Here is a 19,540-nt window from a genome sequence, read left to right on the forward strand (position 1 = left end):
GTCGTCGTCGTCGTCGTCGTCTCTCTCTCTCTCTCTCTCTCTCTCTCTCTCTCTCTCTCTCTCTCTCTCTCTCTCTCTCTCTCTCTCTCTCTCTCCCTCCCTCTCCCTCTCCCTCTCTCCTCCCAGATCTATACGCTCTCTCCTACAAGAATCACGAAGACGCCACCCTTGAAGCCTCGAAGAAGACGACGACGTCGAAGCCTCGACGACGACTCCAAGGCCTCAACAGTGACGAAGCAGAAGCCTCAGCGGCGACGAAGCCGAAGCCTCGACGGCGACGAAGCCGAAGCCTCCACGGTGATGAAGCCGAAGCGTCGACGACGACGAAGCCGTAACCGAAGCCGAAGCCTCGACGGCCACGGCGATGACGTTGAGTCCTCGACGGCGATGACACCCCGATACACCCCTCAGATCTCTCTCTCTCAACCCAAGGCTCGACGATGGCTCTGCCTCGATGACGTCGTCGTCCCTCTGCCGAAGCTCCAACTCACTACCCGGCTTGAATTGGCACGATCCATTGACAGAGGGAGGGTCGCATCAAAGAGAGGAAAAGAATTCGATCGGTGCCGTCGACTAGGTTCGCCGGAGTTGGCCGCAAAAATCGGGTCGGGTCGACGGGTCGACGGCAGGTCTGGTATGGGTTAGGGTTTCTGTAGGGAGAAGAGAGGAGGGAAGAAAAAAGGGACGATGGTGATGATGGTGAACAGAGCTTGTATATGTGTGTTTGTCCTTTTGCTGCTACTGTTGAGATCGGAAGGATAATTTGCTGCTACTGTGATCTGTTGGAACGGTAAGTTATTAATGTTGGTGTTGAGATTTGTTGGATAGGTAATTTTCTGCTACTGTTGGAAGGATAAATTTGCAGATGAGTAGTAAAATTCAACAATAGAAGTTGTGGAGTCGACAGTAGCAGCTGTGGAGTCGACAGTAATAGACAGTAGCAGCTTTATGAAGGTCTCCTATCGCGACAGTAGCAGCTTTGTTTGATTCCGGAGAATTGCCTGAAAAAAATTGCAATAGCACCTTTTTATCAGGTGCTACTGTGCTACTTGGCAGTAGCACCCAGTGTGCTACTGCACCTAATGTGCTACTGTGCTACTCGCCAGTGTGCTACTGTGCTTCTTGTCGACATTAGCAGTTGATATGTAGTGAAGGGTATCCTGGTAAAATTGTAGTGACAGATGGCATGTGGATATTAGTTTGTCCTAATTTGTTAATATTTGTCCTTAAATGTGTAAGATATTATGTAAAGGATGTATTTGTAAACTGAAATTTAGTTAGTAACTTTATAGTAATTTACTAAAACTTAAAATCAGAAGAAAAAGCGGGCCCAAAATCGATTTGACTAATATCTACTAATAAACAATTCATATGCTTAACCGAGTTATGTTTTAAAGTTATTGGATTACAATCAAGTCGTGATTACAAAAGGCATAAGATGATAAAGTAAAACACTCTAAGTGATTATAGTGCTCCTTTTACTCTTTCATTTTGGTCAAGCTAGTGATATGTTTCCTAGGGGGAATAGAGTGAAAGTACATTTTGTCTATTGAACAATAAAAGACTAAGAAACAAAGACAAACTTATAGTTGCCATAAAAGAATGATCTTATCTTTACAAAGAAATATTAGGGACATCTATAGTTGCCATAAATTTAGAGTACCATGTAGCACTAGTCTCTGAATTTAAGCCCAACTCCGGAACAAGTGACAAAACTAAACTATTAGTAACACTAGTACCCCCAAGGTTATAAGTAGATGGCACCTGTGGGAAGGCCAAACATGGTCCCCAGACCACATGGGAGCAAACCATGGGAGACTGACGGTTCCTATTAACCCATCATTTTATTTTTAAAAGAAACAGCTTTTTGCTGAAATAAAAAGCAAAGTACAAGGAGGCGGACAAGGAGTCCGCTTTAAATAACTAAAGAGTGCAGCTAGGGGTAAAGGCTTAGCAGCTCATCTATTAGTGCTAAATCTAAACTTAGGAGCTTTTACTACTGCTGCTTCCAGTTAAGAATAATGGTAGGAAGACTATAATCCTTAAATTACTTAGAAGTGGAAGCCCATTAGGATGCCCAGAACTTGACTCTCTCCCACAGGTCTTCCCTCTCCACCCCACCATAGGTATGAACAATCTTTCCTGGCTCCATATCTAGTACACTCTTCCAGTTTATTGAACAACTAATAACCTAATGAACTACTTATGATAATCAGGAATGTGTTATGAGTAATTAACAATGCAAAAGGGTCAATCAGGACTATGTTTCCCCAAAATAGAAAAGTTATTCCTCATTGATAACTTATATACGTTGTCACATCTCACAATAAGATAAAGAAACAAACCAAGTTACCAAATGCTCTAACTTTTTCAAACAGGAAACAACATAAATTTACAGAAATAGATAAATTCTAAAGTAAAACTGCTTGCTTACCACATGCCAATCGTCCACCCGCATTGCCAGTGCTGAGACTGAGTTCATGTCCACCTACAGATGCACACTAGTGGTTAGAATAAAGGGGGCAGGAGGGAAACAAAAGCTTATTTGTTAAGTGCACTGACATTAACCACCAAAATAGTAAATCCATAATGAAAAAAAATATCACTGCAACTATACACACTCCTATTCCATTGATAAAGCTTTCTTCCCCACATGACATTACAAACATACTCACCCTTTCCAAGGTCATCCTCCAGTTCATGAACCACCAAGGCTCTTCCAATTACAGCGTTAGGACCAGTTAATGGTATCTACACATTTCGAAAGCAGAGAACAGATTAACAAATACCTTTAAGGTCCAACCAAATACCAAACCAGAGCCTATATGTAAACAAAAGATGCACACTCCCTCTTCGTACAAGCATATAAGTCGAATCTTAAGGAAAGTCATTATCTGGGTTCAAATATTACCTGGCTATCCACGATTGTTGCCTCTGCCTCTCCTACATTACCACACCGTACATATATCAATACATTGAGCAGTTTCAGGAATTGGAAATGCAGAGAAACAAGAAAATGACTTACCATCAGCATTAGCAATTATGTTTCCCAGGTCACCCGCATGACGGACTTCATCCTCAGGAGCTCCATGAGTCAAATTGTTAGGATTGAAATGTGGTCCTAACAGTTAGAAATTGAAGATGATAAAGGACCATATTGAATGCAATAACTTTAAGAACGTATCATGAAAAGACTACATCCATTGAAGCACTAACATAATCAACATAACTTTGAATGAAATATCAGACCGACCTGTGGAAATGCATCCATTTGTTGTGTCACCAAACTCATGCTACACAAGAAAAGAAAATACACTTGGTCACAGCGAGTTTGCTAATCCGAAGATTTAAAATAAAAAAATAAAAGATAAAAAAGCTAAAGCAAAACACTCACCAAATGGAACCCATGAGGCCCAGGAGTAAGTCCAGTGATACGAACATTCACAGTTGTAGGACCTACATACAGTACACAACACAGTTGGATTGAGAACAAGTATTTGAGCATGGAATTCAGACCCCACTCATTCACAATTGAAGAAAGTGCTTAAAAAGCATTCAACTAATTAACTAAATCAAATGAATACTCTGGAAAAGTTAACAGCCCCCCTTTTCAAATTCTCAATAAATATAAGTGAAGACTAGAGATAAACATTCACAAAGGGGTGCTTAAAAAGCATTCAACTAATTAACTAAATCAAATGAATACTCTGGAAAAGTTAACAGCCCCCCTTTTCAAATTCTCAATAAATATAAGTGAAGACTAGAGATAAACATTCACAAAGGGGGCCATAGATAAGTAGAGAAAAATTTCTCCACAACCGAAAAATGCAGAATAAGTTATAGTCCGAAACCTGGAAAGCTTCCACGATAATAACTTTTTCCACATTTTCATTTTCTTAGACATCAATGAAACCCATCAGAAGTGACATGTTAAGGATACAGCCCAAATTTCAGACACACAATCAAGCACTCACTCATAGGATTACCATAACATTCCGCTACATCAAATACATTCTATTTCAAATAGTTGACTATCCCGGTTTCAGATTCTCAAGCAATGAAGTTATTATACTCCTATTAATCTAAGCTGGAGAATGCAGGTTCAAAATCCAGCTCTAAACCGTATCACATTTCAAACTTCTTAGTCGAATAGGCATCAATATAAAGAAAATGAATCAAAACCATAAGTTATTGTAACCCAGACCAATTGCAGAGTAACAAAACACGATACAAAAGCATAGTTTGCAATATCAATTCCATTCAGCTAAGCGATTAAACATTTAGGAGATAACTGATGATGATGGAGCACGAAAGTACCGTCATCTTCTTGGGTCAAGGTGACGACGCCCTCGACGGCTGAAGTGCCCTTGAGGACGGCGACAGCCTTCTTGGTGGCGGCGACGACTGCGAGAGGCTTAGGGGCGGCGGAGGCGGCGAGAGAGAAGGATTTGACGGGGAGCTTGAGAGAGACGCCATGGAAGGAGGAGTGGAGAGTAGGAGGGGTTGGGATTTGGGCGAAGAGAGTGTGGGATGAGTAGGTTGAGAGCATGACAGAGTGGGCGGCCATGGCTGCCAGGGCTGCTTGCATTTGAGTTGGATTGGTTGGTGGAGAAAGTGGAAATGGAAGATGATAATACGTGGAGTGAGTGAGAATATGTCCTTACTCTCAAGAGTCTCAGGAGTGTGTGTGTGTGTTTTGGGGTTTATCTGGGTCAATGGTGTAAACTGAGTTGTGGAAGATCGAGAGGATTTAACCTTTTTTTTTTTTCTTTTTTCTCTTTTTATATTCTTTTTAATATTAATTTTGTATCGGTACATTTTGTTACCCGCTTCTTCAATATGCTCATCGTAATTTTACCTAATGGGTTTGGTCTAGTGGAAGCATGCTAAGCTGCAAGTGGAGCGGACGCTGCAAGGTCACTCTTGGTAATAAGAGGTCCTTGGTTCGAACCCCGACTTATGAAAAACATCTCTTAAGGATAGTTCATACCTTAAATTGCTCAACTACCCCGGAGTGGTAGTCACTCAGCCACCATTTGTAACCAAAAAACAAAATCAAAGAACAAAGAGGCTGATAGGGAGTCATCTTAAAAAGAAAACAGAGCACCTATGACTAAAGACATAGCAGCTCTGTAATACCCCGGAAATTTGATATTAGTTTCTAATATTAATTGAGAATTTTTTTTGAGTTAGAAGTTAGTGTGTTTTTGAAGTTCGAAGGAAGAGCGGAAGTGTTCGGTCATATAAATTACCCGAAAAGGTTCATTTTTCTTTGACGGTCATAGAGTTGTTATTCGTTGGGTTTCTCGAGAAACTTCCTTCACGAAAGTTATAGAGCACGACGATACGAGTTCGTAAACACGTGGCACGCGTAAAACAGACTTTGTATGAGAAAATTATGGTCAGCGGAAGTTGTGGCTTTTCGGAAATATTTAGGTTAAATAGGAAATTTTCGTTTTGGGTCCTCATTTTTTCAGAATCACATTTCTTCCCCTCTCCTTCTCTCTTCCCGACCCCGAGAGAGTCCAAAGTCTCCAGCCGACCCGACTCGGTTTTTTCGGCCAACTCCGACGGACTTAGACGGCAGCACCGGTCAGATTCTCTTTCTCTCCTCGGCGCAATCTTCCCTGTGTTGGTGGGTGAGGACGACTCGAGCTGAGCTGTGCAAGCCGAGCGCAACAGTGAGGGCTAGCAACCCGGTTTGCAACCTGATCGAATTCTCACCTCCGGCAGCGGCGATGAGGCTTGAACCCGGTTGGGATAGGAAGTGTTGGGCGCCCTGGTTCGACTCATGGTGGTCTTGAAGCTCGACTCACGACGTAGAGTTACGGTGGGTGGATTCTAACTTTCCGGCCAGTTTTTCGGCGTGCTCTGACCGATTTGGCGGTTACTCTAGGTATGAAAATTGCTCCCCTTGCCTTGTTGTTCATGTTGGGTATAGTGGGTGTGCTTTTGTTGCAAGGTTGTATGGTGACGCGTGGGGCTCACTCACTGCCGTCGGTGGTGGCGCGTGGCGGCGCGTCCGGGAGGGGATTGGGAGGTCTGTAGTCTTTGTTAGGTTGTGCTCGTTGATACGAGCACGTGAGCATGTTGAGTAGTTTTCAGAGTTGTTTGAGCATGTTAGGGTTTTGTGAAGTTCTTAGGGGGCGCGTGGGGCCCACACGCCGCTACTCGTGGCGGCACGTCTGAAAGTCTTAGTGTTGTTGGTTGTCTTGTTGAGCTTATGAAAACAAGTGTAAAAGTCGTAATTGTCAGTTACTAAGGTTAACGTTTTTGTTAATAGGGTGACTTGTGGAGTTTAGTTTTGAGCTAGACACTTGTGTTTATGTGAAGACGCAGCGGGAGTAAAGGTGAGTAAAATCTCACCAAGGTCCACTTTGTGACCTATTTATTTTGATGATGATTATGATGATGATTGTGATGATGATTATGATGATGATTGTGATGTTGAGTTTAATGATGATTATGATGGTGATTTTGATGATGATTATGATGGTGATTTTGATGATGATGATTGTTATGATGACGATTATGATGATGATGATAATGATTTTGATAATTATTATGATGATGATGTTAATGATAATGATTTTGATGATGATGATATTATTATATTGTGAGTAAATCTCACATGGGTTCATAAAGGAACCGAGTTTATTTTATAGTTTATTATTGGTAATTGTGAAGTTGTCCTTGAAAGAAAATGATTTTTATATTTAAATATAAATGAGCTGGATCGTCAAAGGCTCATGGGTAAGTGAAAATATGTTTTCTGATAAAAATAAAATCTTTCAAAAAGACTTCTGATCATGGGTTATAATTGGATGCGTGCCTTAGTGGTGATTATTGTGCATTAGTTGTGGTAGTGTGCTTTTGTGGTGATTGAGTGCATTAATTGTGATTGTGCCTTAGTGGTGATTGTTGTGTATTAGTTGTGGTAGTGTGCCTTTGTGGTGATTGCGTGCATTAATTGTGGTTATGCCTTAGTGGTGATTGTTGTGCATTAGTTGTGGTTGTGTGCCTTAATGGTGATTGTGTGCATTAGATTAGGAGTGTGCCTTAGTGGTGATTGTTGTGCATTAGTTGTGGTAGTGTGCCTTTGTGGTGATTGCGTGCATTAATTGTGGTTATGCCTTAGTGTGATTGTTGTGCATTAGTTGTGGTTGTGTGTCTTAATGGTGATTGTGTGCCTTAATGGTGATTGTGTGCATTAGATTAGGAGCCTTCGTGGTAGACCAGGAACCAAGCCTTGGCCGGGTGATTGGTTACGGTCAGTATAGAGCTCTAGTCTGTCGGTACTTCATGGGAGATGACTATGTGTTAACGAACCCATGAATACGTGTTTGTCTAGTTACTTATGGGGGATGACTTTGCTTTGATGAACTCATAAGTAAGGGTTGTGAAATGATTGTGTGATGTTCTTATATGTTGTCATTTAAATTTATTGCTTTGAGTATCTCCTGAACTATGCTTATCCGCAGGAGATTCTCTAATTTTAAATCGTGTGATTTTAATGGAATTCCTGAACTATACTTTTTGCAGGATTTCATTTATGATTTGATTAATTTTGATTTGTTGTGTTCTCTTAATTATTTCTTTTGAATTCTCTTGCTTTTAAGGGAATTCCTTAACTAAGTTATTAATGCAAGAATTTCCAGTTTTTATTCATATGTGATGTTGGGTTGAGTCTTTTATTGTAGATTTACTCATACGAGTTATTAAAGCTTACCGGGTTTGTTGTTTACAACCCGGTGCACCATTCCATGGTGTAGAGGTTGATTTTGCAAGTCAGGATTAGCAGAGTTGAGGCTGCGGCAGTTAGGCTTGTTCCTTGTGTTTACTTTCTAGATTTTTGTGAGTATTGAGGGAGGTTTTACCTTGTTCAAATTATTCTTTCACAAGTTGTAAAACTAAAGTGTTGTAAAGTTTGTTTTTCTTTTTAGTTATCATGTCTTGAATTTGGAATTTTATTTACCAAAATTTGGGGTGTGATAAGCTCATCTTTTAAAACCTAAACAAAGAGAATATACTATAGTTGCTTTCCGGTTAAGAATAATGGAAGAATTACTATAATTCTTGAAATCCTTAGAAGTATAAGCCAACAAAGATGCTCAAAACTTAACTATCTCCCACATGTCTTTCCAAGGTCACTCTTGGTGATAGGAGGTCCTTGGTTCGAACTCCGGCTTATGAAAAACATCTCTTGAGGATGGGTCATACCTTAAATTGCTCAACTACCTCGAAGTGGTAGTTCACTCAGCCACCATTTGTAACAAAAAAAAACCGAAGAACAAAGAGGCTGATAGGGAGTCCTCTTAAAAAGAAAACATAACACATATGACTAAAGACATAGCAGCTCATCTTTTAAAACCTAAACAAAGAGAATATACTACAGTTGCTTTCCGGTTAAGAATAATGGAAGAATTACTATAATTCTTGAAATCCTTAGAAGTATAAGCCACCAAAGATGCCCAAAACTTAACTATCTCCCACATGTCTTTCCTCTCCACCCCACTATAGGGTTTGAAATAGTCTTCTATTTCCCTCCATCCAAATCACCCAGAATACTGCTAGCACCCAACAAACCAAAGAATTTTGGTTTTTTTCCCTTTACCAAAAGATTAAAGATTTTCTTTAAATAAATCGTTCCTCTATGATGGATTAGTCCATACCACTTTTGCCTACCTAAGTAATTTCGTACATAAGAAATTAACAACTTCATAATGCACAAAGACATGATCAACACTTTCCAATGTACCAATGAAGGAAAAAACAACAACCTAATTTTCTCCGTTGAAGAACAACACAAGTGTTCGTCCTCCCCTGGCCGGCCCAATACTTTCACCTTAGTAGGGGTCTTAGAGTTCCAATTAAACTTTGCAGGCGCAAAGATTGGGCTAATCCACTACTATTTGGTTGGTTAAGGTTTTTAACTAACAACTTTGAAGCCATGGGTTTGATATGAGCATTTTTATGCTACATTATTATTGTTTAACCCAATACTTTTCTTTGTTATTTTGTGTTATTCTTAGATAATTTATTTGTTTGTGTGTTTATTAGGTTGTCCGAAGCAAACTAGGAAAAGAAGGCCAAAAGAAGGAAATTGCGAGGAATTATGATTCACTTTGGATTCTTGATGGACCGAGGACCAATCAGAAAATTAGATGATGACTTTTCTTTGAAGCAAGGAGTTAAAGATCCACGAGGAAGCAAATTAAAGAGTCATGAAGCTAAACAAAAAGGGTTTCTAGACGTCAAAAAAAGTTCAGAAACGCACAAGAGAAGAGGGAGCCGTCAAGCAACTCAAGGAGAAGAAGTAAAGTTCGGAGCCCAAAAGAGATCAATCTTTTCCCCTGTTTTTCATCTTTAGTATTTTTGTTTCTTCCCGAACTTCATGAATTTCTTTTGTGTGTTTTTAAAAATGATGAGTAACTAATTTTCCCTTAGTTAGGGGCTGCTTTCAAGCCCTAGACATGGTGTAATTATGAAGTTGGCGTTTATTTAATTTGTTCCATGGATTTCAGATATTCATTGGCTTATTGTTATATCATTGATCAACTATGTATGTTTATTGATGGTGGCCAACATTAGTATGCATGCTAAGTTGTAAAGCTATGAATGTTTTGTATGAACATCATGTCTACTTGCATTCTAGAGTAACGAGTGAATGACTTGAGCCCATTCACATAAATCAATGTCTAGGTAGATTAGGACAACATCAGTATCAACATTGCCCAGCCTCATTCATAATCTTTTAGACCTTAATGACTTCTAGGTGAGAGTTGTGCGAAAACATCACTCTAGGCTCCATTCTAGATGCTAAGTTAACTTGAAAACATCATTCTCTTAACGTACCAAGTAAGAAGGATTGATAGGTTAAGTTCAACACATCATTGACTTAGCTTGAGTAAGGATATCTGAATGAATTGAACATGTTAGTAAACACATCATAGGTGTAATCATTGTCTAGTGGTGAGAAGTAGTTCCTAGCTAGTTTTCGTTATGGTAGTATGACAAGTATTGTCATTCCTATACAAAACAAATAAAGATTGATTGAGAAAGATTATTGGGATTTATTGTTGCCTAGTTTGAATAGGATTTAATTCCTTTGATATCTGATTTGCTTATTAAACTAGATGACATGTAAAAGGAATGAAACCTAATATGATTAGGTTTTATGTCTATTGGTACGTAGAAGGAACGAAACTTAATTTGATTAGGTTTTTTATTCCTTTAATTATCAGATTTGATAGTATTTGATATATGAGATATATTTGATTGATTTGGTGATTATGCAGTTTAAAAGATTTCCTTTTAAGAAACCAAATGGGTTAATGACGTTGATGATGAGAAGATGTCTTGCACAAGAGTTTTGGACGTTTATAAAGGAGACATAGCAGCTTGTTTGAAGACTACATTTTGCACAATTATTCTTAGAGAACTATCTTTGCACGCATAGCGTTTGAGAGATGGTATTTCCGCTGCAATACTTTGTAAGGTCACAAGTTCAATTATTCTGTGTTGAGTTGAACTTGTTTATGTGATTGAAGAATCAAGAACGTGGTTAGTTCCTTGGAGATTGAAGAAGAAGATTTCTTGAAGAAGAAGAGTGCTTCAAACATATCTGCTAGGGTTCTAGAGAAAGTAATTGCGCTTAGTGCTACAAAGTTTATAATTGACTCATTCTTGATTCATAGTGAATTTTATTTTCAATAGCTAGTTTTCGTTATTTGATTTTCAAAACCAAAATCCCCAAATTTAGTTTTATGTTGTTGATCATTATGTCTGTCGTTTTTCTGAATTTTGTTAGCATAGCAAAACTAATTTCGTAATTTTTCGTTGAGTCTAGCTATAGTTTTTAGTTGCGTCTTTCTCTAGTGTTTGTTCAGTTTTTCAGAGTCATATTTGCAATTGTTAAGTCACAATCCTCTGCGGGAGACACCGACCCTACTTTCATATACTACCATCGATAACTTTATTGTGATTGCAGGGTTATTTATAAGTCTATTTTAGGCTTATCAGGGTTCAAACCTCACAGACATATGTAAGGTGTGTGAGTTATTAATAAATTTAAAAAAAAACTTAAAAAAAGAATCTATGAAAAGATTTGCAAGAGAATTTCCCGGTAGCCATCAACTTTTCTAGTTTAGCCATCAACGAGACAAAATCCTTAATCTCTCATTCATTTAAATTTCTTCTGAATCTAAAATCCAACTCATCATAACACTAGAGTGAACAACTAATCTTTCCACCGAAGAATTGGTGTATCTCGAAAGTTTGAACCACCTTGGAAAGTAGAATCTTCCTAGAACATCACCCTTTTGTCATTTCCTACAACTAGGTTATGACAAAGGGAAAATGAGGTTAAACCAGCAGAAACATTAAGGACTTCGACTTGACCCACCAAAATTAGTTTTGAATCTCAACTATTTGTACCCATATTTACTTCTTATTACAGCGTGACACAAGGACTCTCGCTCCAAAAGAAATCTCCAAAGCCACTTCCCTAAAAAAAACTTGTTTCTTGCAAAGTTCTCAATCCACATCCCTTCTTTTTCTCTACTTTCCGACCCAATCTCCTAGCGAAGCAGATTGCCTTTCTTACCCTCTCCAACTCCATCCCAAAATAAATTTTTCAAAAGAGATTATATCATCTTTATCACACTCCCACTGGAATTTGGAATAAAGAGAAATAGTAAGTTAAAAGGCTGCTTAGAACTGATTGGATCAATATCAGCCTACCCCCTCTTGATAGGAAAGTTTTCCAATCTTTTCTCAACTTTCTTTACAACTGGGTTCGAAAACGAGGTTCGTTTTGGGTTGTCACTTAAAAGAAGTCAAAGGTTTTCATAAGCTAAGCTCCAACTTCACAGCCTTGATCACCAGCCAGCGTTTCAAGTCTATCAACTTCTATGTTTATCCTAACCAGAGAGCATTTTGGTTTATTGGTTTTAGCCCTGAAATCAAACATAAGCATTCTACGATGATGTTTAGGTTGTTCCAAGTCTGTTCATATTTTATTTTTTTACTCGTAAACATATTTAGTTGTTTCAGCTAATCTTCACTTGGTTTCTAAAACCTTCTCTTGAATACAACATTGTTGATTTTGTTTAAACTCTAATAAGCAATTAACAACTAATTAAGTAATCGATTACATAAATCAATCACTATAGCTAGTTAGTTCACTAAAGTCACATCTCCATAGGTCATGGTGAATTAAGTTTGAGAGGTAGCAACCAATCAAGAGTAGATGACCAAATCAAAACTTTGCATAGTTTGAATCAACCAACAAAATACAAATTAGAAAAGTAGGAAGTGTTATAATGAGGAAGTTAACACCAGCATGCCTTCTATCTCTTCAAGCACAACTTCAGAAACTGCATCATTTATATAGTGATCAATCTTGACTATTAGCCACAGATTGCAACACACTTGCGGTGCAAAATGCCATCTCTAATTTGATGTCCCCTGACCCAAAGGGATAGTCAACTTGCTCAAACATATCCACTTTCTTGACCCACCGCGCCATCAGCTTGTCAAAAACAGTCTTGGCATCACCGGCTATGAGAACGCAGTAGTACTTGAAGTCTTTCTTTGAACACATGAAAGAAGCACATTCCACATCCGCTCGTTTAGATATGGCAACCTCAAAAATCGTATACTTTCCTGCTACAGAAGGGGTAATCCTCATGAGAAGAAGCCGCTTGGGTAAAATGTGAGGTCCTTCAGTTAAACGTCCAAAGGTTTATGCATCTCACATAAGTCAGGATTAAAAACTTCTCCATGTGTGAAGACCAGCACTTTCGTTGGGCTGCCGGTGCTAGATGAACTCAAAGCTACATAGTGCTTGAGCTTTACCGCAACTAACTTGGCTTTCTCTAGGTTCATTTCAGGATTAACGCCCCTCGTCGTCGGAAATATGTCATTTGCATAGGTTCGTGCGTCTCACATAAGTCAGGATTAAAAACTTCTCCATGTGTGAAGACCCGCACTTTCGTTGGGTCGCCGGTGCCAGATGAATTCAAAGCTACATAGTGCTCGAGCTTTACCGCAACTACCTTGGCTTTCTCCATACTCATTTCAGAATTAACGCCCCTCATCATCGGAAATATGTCATCTGAACAGGTTGCTCCCGAACCAACTACAAGTTTTTCTTTGATCTTGTTGGGAATCAACTTATCTCTGGTGGCCTTGAGCCACAACATAACCTTCTTTTTGATACTACTGGGACTCTCCTAATCTCTAGTGGCCTTGAGCCACTTCACATCTTGTACAATTTGTTCCGCAAAAAAAACACGACATGCTTGATAGGTCTTGTTTGCATCCCACCCAATAAAAATGCTCTCATGATCACATTCACGTACATGAGGGGACCCATGTTTTAGAAAATCAGATAGATACATTTTGGCGATACTTGCCATAGTATCAATATTGACCAACTCTAGTCAAACACTTATCCAATATGGACAGTTCATTTTTGTCTCAGGAAATCTTCTGGCCGATCAACTGGGTAACCCCGTCTTCACCGACACGGGTGATGAGCGCATTTTATATCATATTATTATCACTGATTTATATGTGTTAGTTACTTGTTTTAATTAGTTTGAGTTATTTAGTTTGTTTTTGTGTTATAGATGTTTTGTCTAAATAAATAAAATGTTAAAGTTATGGAAGCAATTTACCTATAGTAAATTGAGTCTTTGTTTTAACACGAGTCTTTTTCCCTTTAATTAGATAACTAAGTGTAACATATGTTCTTATTGTTATAATAGCATGTGCATACAATTGATGGAATGTTTTCTCATTGCATTAAAAGTGTTCCATCGAAAATATTTACCTTAGCCATCAATTATTGAATTCACTTTACTCATGTAATTCATAGGTACGTACATATGCAATTGATACAAGGAAGCATGGAGAATTTGTCAAATACAACATGCCATGAAAGAAGGTACGTAGCAAGGAAACAAGCATACATGATTCCAGGAACTAAATCTCAATTCTTCAAAGTTTGTGTATGTACTCTTGCACATGAAAAATGAGAGAAGCAAATGATATTGTAGATGAAGAGAAAGTGATGTATGAAAGCATTTATGGATAGAGACTTTAGCTATCAAGCTTGAGATTTTAGACGGAAGAAACTTATCACATTCACATTGAGATGATGTTGGAATGAAGGGCAACCATGTTGCTTCAAGTGAATAAGAGAGCCGGGGAGAGAGTAGAGAATTAGAGACACAGTGTTGCTCTTTGTTGTTCCATTTCTTTAACTATTTTTCCTATGATGTTTTGTATTGTTCTAAGCATGTTTTCAATTTGTATTATGTCTTGCTAATTTTTTAACTAAGGTTAAGGATGATACCACATTATGAAATAAGTTTCGTTTAATTATCTATTAATTCTCATAGTTATGTTTTTCATGCCTATGACTTTTGCTTCAAAATGCATTAATAAAATCTTTGTTTCTTTCACCTCTAATGTCATGCATTTTTGATAGTTTGGAAATCACTTTTATTAATTCATGCTTGGTTTTGTAAAATATTTAATATGAACTCTTTTGATCTCTTGTCATTCAAATGAGCTTGTTTCATATTTGATGCTTAGCACACATTTTGATCTCTTGTAGTTTCAATAAGTTTGTATACATGTGATATTTTGGTGTTTATAATTAAGAAGCGAAAAAGAGTTTACTTTAGATATATTCCATATGTGCTTAATTGTTAAATCTTGAGAAAAAAACAGTAGATTGATTTATAGATTGCTACTCCTAATTTGGAAATTATTGGATAATACTTAGAGACTTATCGATTAATGTGGTGGAATCCGATATCTTAGTTACTTCTTCATCAAGATAATCAATCTTTATCTTCCTGCTTTGTTTTAATATTAAGCTCTACCTCACAATCAACTTTCATTCAACTAGGTTAGTGTTAAATTGATTTGGATTCGATTAGTTTTTCCTAATTTTCATATATTTCATATGGGTTCAACCTCGCTCTTGTATATTTGTATTGCAACTGATTCATGCGCTTACGAGTAACATTTTAAAACACATCAGCGGAGCATCGAAGTTTTGATATTCGGCGCCGGTAATATACGGATAGAGGCGGTTCAATCTATTATCACGCAACACCTCGCCGACGAGCACGAGCTCGTCGGCACGAATGCGGATAAGGTCCGGGGGAGCCGCAATCATTCCTCATATCAAAATCAATGCTGGTATGGATCACACAATAACGACCGTATCTGATTTGTGCATAGTTACCACCAGGGCGCACCAAAAACCCGACGAGTCTAGACTGGACTTAGTACAAATACAAAAAGCAATGTGTCACTTTTCAAAAAGATTATACCCCAACTCGCAAAACACTCACCGGACACGAAATTGCTTATCATGTCCAATCTGGTGGATGTCCATACAAACGTTGCATAGAAGCTGTCAGGATTCCTGACGAACTGAGTTATCTGATCAGGTACAAATCTAGACTCGTCCAGATTTCGCTTCTTTCTCACCAATATGTTTGACGTCAACGCACATGATGTGCAGGTGTATTGTGGGGGAGCACGGGGACTACTTTTTTTTTTTTTATTAACAGATGACGGGCTAGATGCCCAAACCTCTATTGAGTTTTATTTAAAAAAAGAAAAAGAAAAAAAGAATGCAAAAGTAAGGAGGGGATATTAAGCCTAACTCCTTAATAAGAAAAGTTACCAAAATGATAAGAAGCTCTAACAGACAGATAAACAAAAACTAACATGCAACAAAAAACACCCTACCGAAAACGAAAGTTAGGGAGTCCCATATAGTCTCTATGGCAATGAGATAGAATGAAATGCGGAGGCAAATCCCACCATATCAAACCATTTGAAGAAAGGTCGTAGTTAGCAAGCACGGGGACACTTTAGTGACTTTATGGTCAACTGTAGCTGTCGGGGGAGTTCAATTGTTGAGCATGGACGAACACGAGAAAGAGAGGATCCACAAAGCCGTAGTCGGCTCCGCGTATGAAGTTATTCTGTTGAAGGGTTACACCTCGTCTGCACTCAGACATTCAGTGGCAAATATCACGCAGAGCATTCTTCAGGACCAAGAGAAAGTGCACCCCGTGTTCATTCTTGCCAACGGCTTCTACAACATTAATGGCGGCGTGTACTTGAGTTTCCCACTAAAATCAGAAGGGGGCGGGATTACAGGAGTTTCAGATTTGCAATTGACTGAGAAAGAGGAGGAAAAGCTAAGGAATTTGGCTGGAACTATTGTTATGAAGAAGAAAGAAAGAAGAAAACTCGATTATAAAGAAATTGGGTTTTATTGGTTGTTCGCTACTTTTTATTATGAGTAATGATAGGTGAATCACCTTTTGAGAAACCACCTACAGTCCACCTTAGGTGACAGCTGATGTGACAAAGCCATATCATCAAAACATTATTCCCCATTCTTTAATAAGTAATGTTAAATTAACCACCTTTTGGGAAACCACATTTTGGGAGACCACCTAGAACCCACATTCCAACAACTTCCTCGTTTTCTTGATTTTAGCAATTTTGAGGAATAATATTAATTATTCACGTGCTCCAGTGAGAAGAATAAAAATATAGAATATTTTATTGAGTATTTTATTGTTACAATAGTGATATACCATATTTTATTGTTGTAATAAATGCTGAGATCTCTGAAATGGGGAAATTGTTCGAGTTGGAGCATAATTTTTATTTGGAGATTTTGGCTTTTTGTCTCCTTATTTTAAAGAAATTTTGGGGAAGCTTTTGGATATGCTCTAAGGTGATAGCTGATGAGATACAAATTTATCGATCACCCTTATTTGCCCACTAAAATGCCCACCCTCTTAGACTATTGATCATATCTATTTTATTATTAAAAAATAAAGTTAAACCATTTGAACAGACATATATGAATAGACTAAGAAGGCGGGCACTTTGGTAGGCAAATAAATGTGGGCGACAAATTTGTATCTCAGCTGATGTGGCAAAACCATATCATTAAAATATTTCGCATTTTTTTATATTTCAATTTTTCTTAAATAAGATATTATTATGTTTTTTCTTTTTAGTTTAAACCCCTATTTTTATTGTGTTCTATCTGTAAAGTCTTCAACTTTCTTCTGATATCTAATCTGAGATGTCAAATAGACGTTGTTCTCCCCCTTCAACCCTCTCAACTAGGTTTTAATTGATCAACTCCTCTATTTAAACCCCCCCTCCCTCCCCCCCCCCCCAAAAAAAAACCCCCTAATTTCAACTAACATGTTGAAGGGGGAGAGTGAACTGGAATCTGGGTTTAGCATGTATCTTAGGTTCTTCTTTGAATTGAACTCTTGTTTCTGCCATATAATATAGCTTTTGCTACGTTTTTTTCTATATCATAACTTTATTGTTTTAATAATTGATGTTGTGTATGATTGAGAAAGATTTAATCAATTCAAGAGAAGAGAGGGTTGAGTGGAGGAAAGAACTGAAGATGTTGATTAGATAAAGAAAAAAACAGGGTTTAAAAAAGGGCGATGGCCGTAAAAGAAAAAAAATCGTAATTAAAAAAATAGAAATATAAAAGAAGAGTAATGCTAGGTGAACCACTTTTTGAGAAACCATAAGCCCACCTTAGGCGGCAGCTGATTTGGTAAAGCCATATCATCAAAACATAATTTCTCATGTTATATGACTTTGCCATACCAGCTGCCACATAAGGTGGGTTCTAGGTGGTTTCTCAAAAGGTGGTTCACCTAGCATTACACAAATTTTTGCAGATCTCAGAGGCCGATTTCCTATCATCGAGGGTGTCTCGCCTAAAGATATGCCCTAGTACGTCTTCATTTAGCTTACTCCTCATTTATGTTTTCTTTGTGGGTCGTTCGTCACTAATTAGATTACGAGGCATTTGGCTACCTTAAGAGAGTCTTAATTAGTTAATTATTACTCATGTTGTTTACCCGCGTTTGGTTGAATTTCTTCACGTTGACAATCAGAGCACTGGGAGAAATTTCATTGCATTGACATCCGCAGAAACATCAACTTCGTTGTATCTTTTGCCCAACTACTTTCTGTTGTAAATATTATAATATATGTGGATGTCCTTGTAAATACTCATTAGTTATGTCCTTAATATGTAAATCATACTCCTATATAAAGGAGCCTAATGAGAATGAAAGGGACACTTCATCCTCCTCCTACATTTTGTTCTTCTCTTTTCTCTCTATCTCATTCTTAGTTTATAACACTTTATCAGCACGTTTTCGCTCATTCGTTCCATAAACTCCATGACGATCTATGAGATATTGGTGCAACTTTTGTTGCTTATTATCCATACTCACAATCTATGAGTTCACTTCTATTTTGATTATATCTTGTCTACATATATACTTTGTTTATATTATTCAATTCTATGTTTACAATTGCTTATATTAGTGAGCCTGAAGTTTCGCTAATAATTCTCAAATATGAACTTTTTGAGATTATGAATATGAAGTTCAAATATTACAGTAGACTTGTAATTCTAATTGTTTGCATAAACTTGAAGTTTTGTGCATGTACATGTGATCCATTGTTCACAAAATTCGAACCTGAAGTTTCGATATTGATATTACTTTCATATGAACATGAAGTTCTAAACAACATAATTAAATCCATGATGATCGATGTGGTCTTGAAAAAGAGTCTGAAAGACATGTATCTAATGGTGAAATATCCGCTTGAGTTTTGCCAAACATCGGTTGATCAGTTACCAAGAGCATGATATGAATGGACGCTTTTGCGCCTTCTAATATGGATCATGATATGGCTATAGTTATGGCTTAACCATTTTCGGCCCATTGACGCATGCCCTATAATTTAGTGGCAATTTACAAAGCCCTCTTTGAATGGCAATAAGACCAAAATTAATCATATTAATCAGTCTCTTAGGAAATCTGAGCCATGAGTAGATGTCACTTCACCCAAGTTGACAATGTTTTTGTGGCTAAATTGAAATGTTAAAGACATGATCAACGGGGGTGTTCTTAACACCGATTAATATTAAGCTTATCATAATGGTATTTCAGACACCGAGTTTGTCACATCCCGACCCTTATATTTTTACCTTATTTACTAGCGTGATTATAATAAGAATTTTACCGTCTCGATCATTGAGTAAATAGTTTAATTGGTCCCTAGAGGGGTTTCGGGGACGATTATGTGCGGAGGATTATTAGTATGAAGAAAATACGACGACGGTAAAAATAGTAAATTTTAGCTAGAAAAAGGTAATTTTTATTCGGGTATTATTTTTCGGGGTGTTTTTATTTTGGAAGTTTGGGTTATAAATGGTGTGGACCGGTTTGGGGTGTGAGGCCCAAACCCTTTTTCTTTTCTCTCTCCCTCCCTCCCGATTTTTCTTCTCCTCCCACCCGATTTTCTTCTCTCTACACCCACCGGTATTCCGGCCGTCCTCCCGCCGCCGTCCGACCTCCGTTCGCCGCCGGACCGGTCCCGTTCGGTCGGTCTCCCTCCCAGCAACATTTCTAGACCGGTGAGAGGAGCCCTAGCG

General features: G+C 38.0%; 1 protein-coding gene and 1 pseudogene across 1 annotated transcript in view; one reads left to right on the forward strand and one right to left on the reverse strand.

The window, feature by feature from the left end:
* The window catches only part of LOC101294587 (superoxide dismutase [Cu-Zn], chloroplastic-like), an 8,947-nt gene extending 4,227 nt beyond the window's left edge, over window positions 1-4,720 (reverse strand). The window contains exons 1-7 of the mRNA XM_004287502.1: window positions 4,318-4,720; window positions 3,395-3,456; window positions 3,254-3,293; window positions 3,026-3,121; window positions 2,912-2,943; window positions 2,676-2,751; window positions 2,435-2,488 (exon numbers count right to left, since the gene is read on the reverse strand). Coding sequence (XP_004287550.1) covers window positions 2,435-2,488; window positions 2,676-2,751; window positions 2,912-2,943; window positions 3,026-3,121; window positions 3,254-3,293; window positions 3,395-3,456; window positions 4,318-4,588 — 631 coding nt within the window. The 5' untranslated portion in view covers window positions 4,589-4,720. The remainder of the gene's footprint in view (window positions 1-2,434; window positions 2,489-2,675; window positions 2,752-2,911; window positions 2,944-3,025; window positions 3,122-3,253; window positions 3,294-3,394; window positions 3,457-4,317) is intronic.
* Window positions 4,721-13,462: 8,742 nt separating this feature from the next.
* On the forward strand, window positions 13,463-16,343 carry LOC101291283 (annotated as a pseudogene).
* The last annotated feature ends 3,197 nt before the right edge of the window (window positions 16,344-19,540 follow it).

The sequence above is a fragment of the Fragaria vesca genome, linkage group LG1, assembly GCF_000184155.1.
Source record: "Fragaria vesca subsp. vesca linkage group LG1, FraVesHawaii_1.0, whole genome shotgun sequence".
NCBI classification, from domain to species: domain Eukaryota; kingdom Viridiplantae; phylum Streptophyta; class Magnoliopsida; order Rosales; family Rosaceae; genus Fragaria; species Fragaria vesca.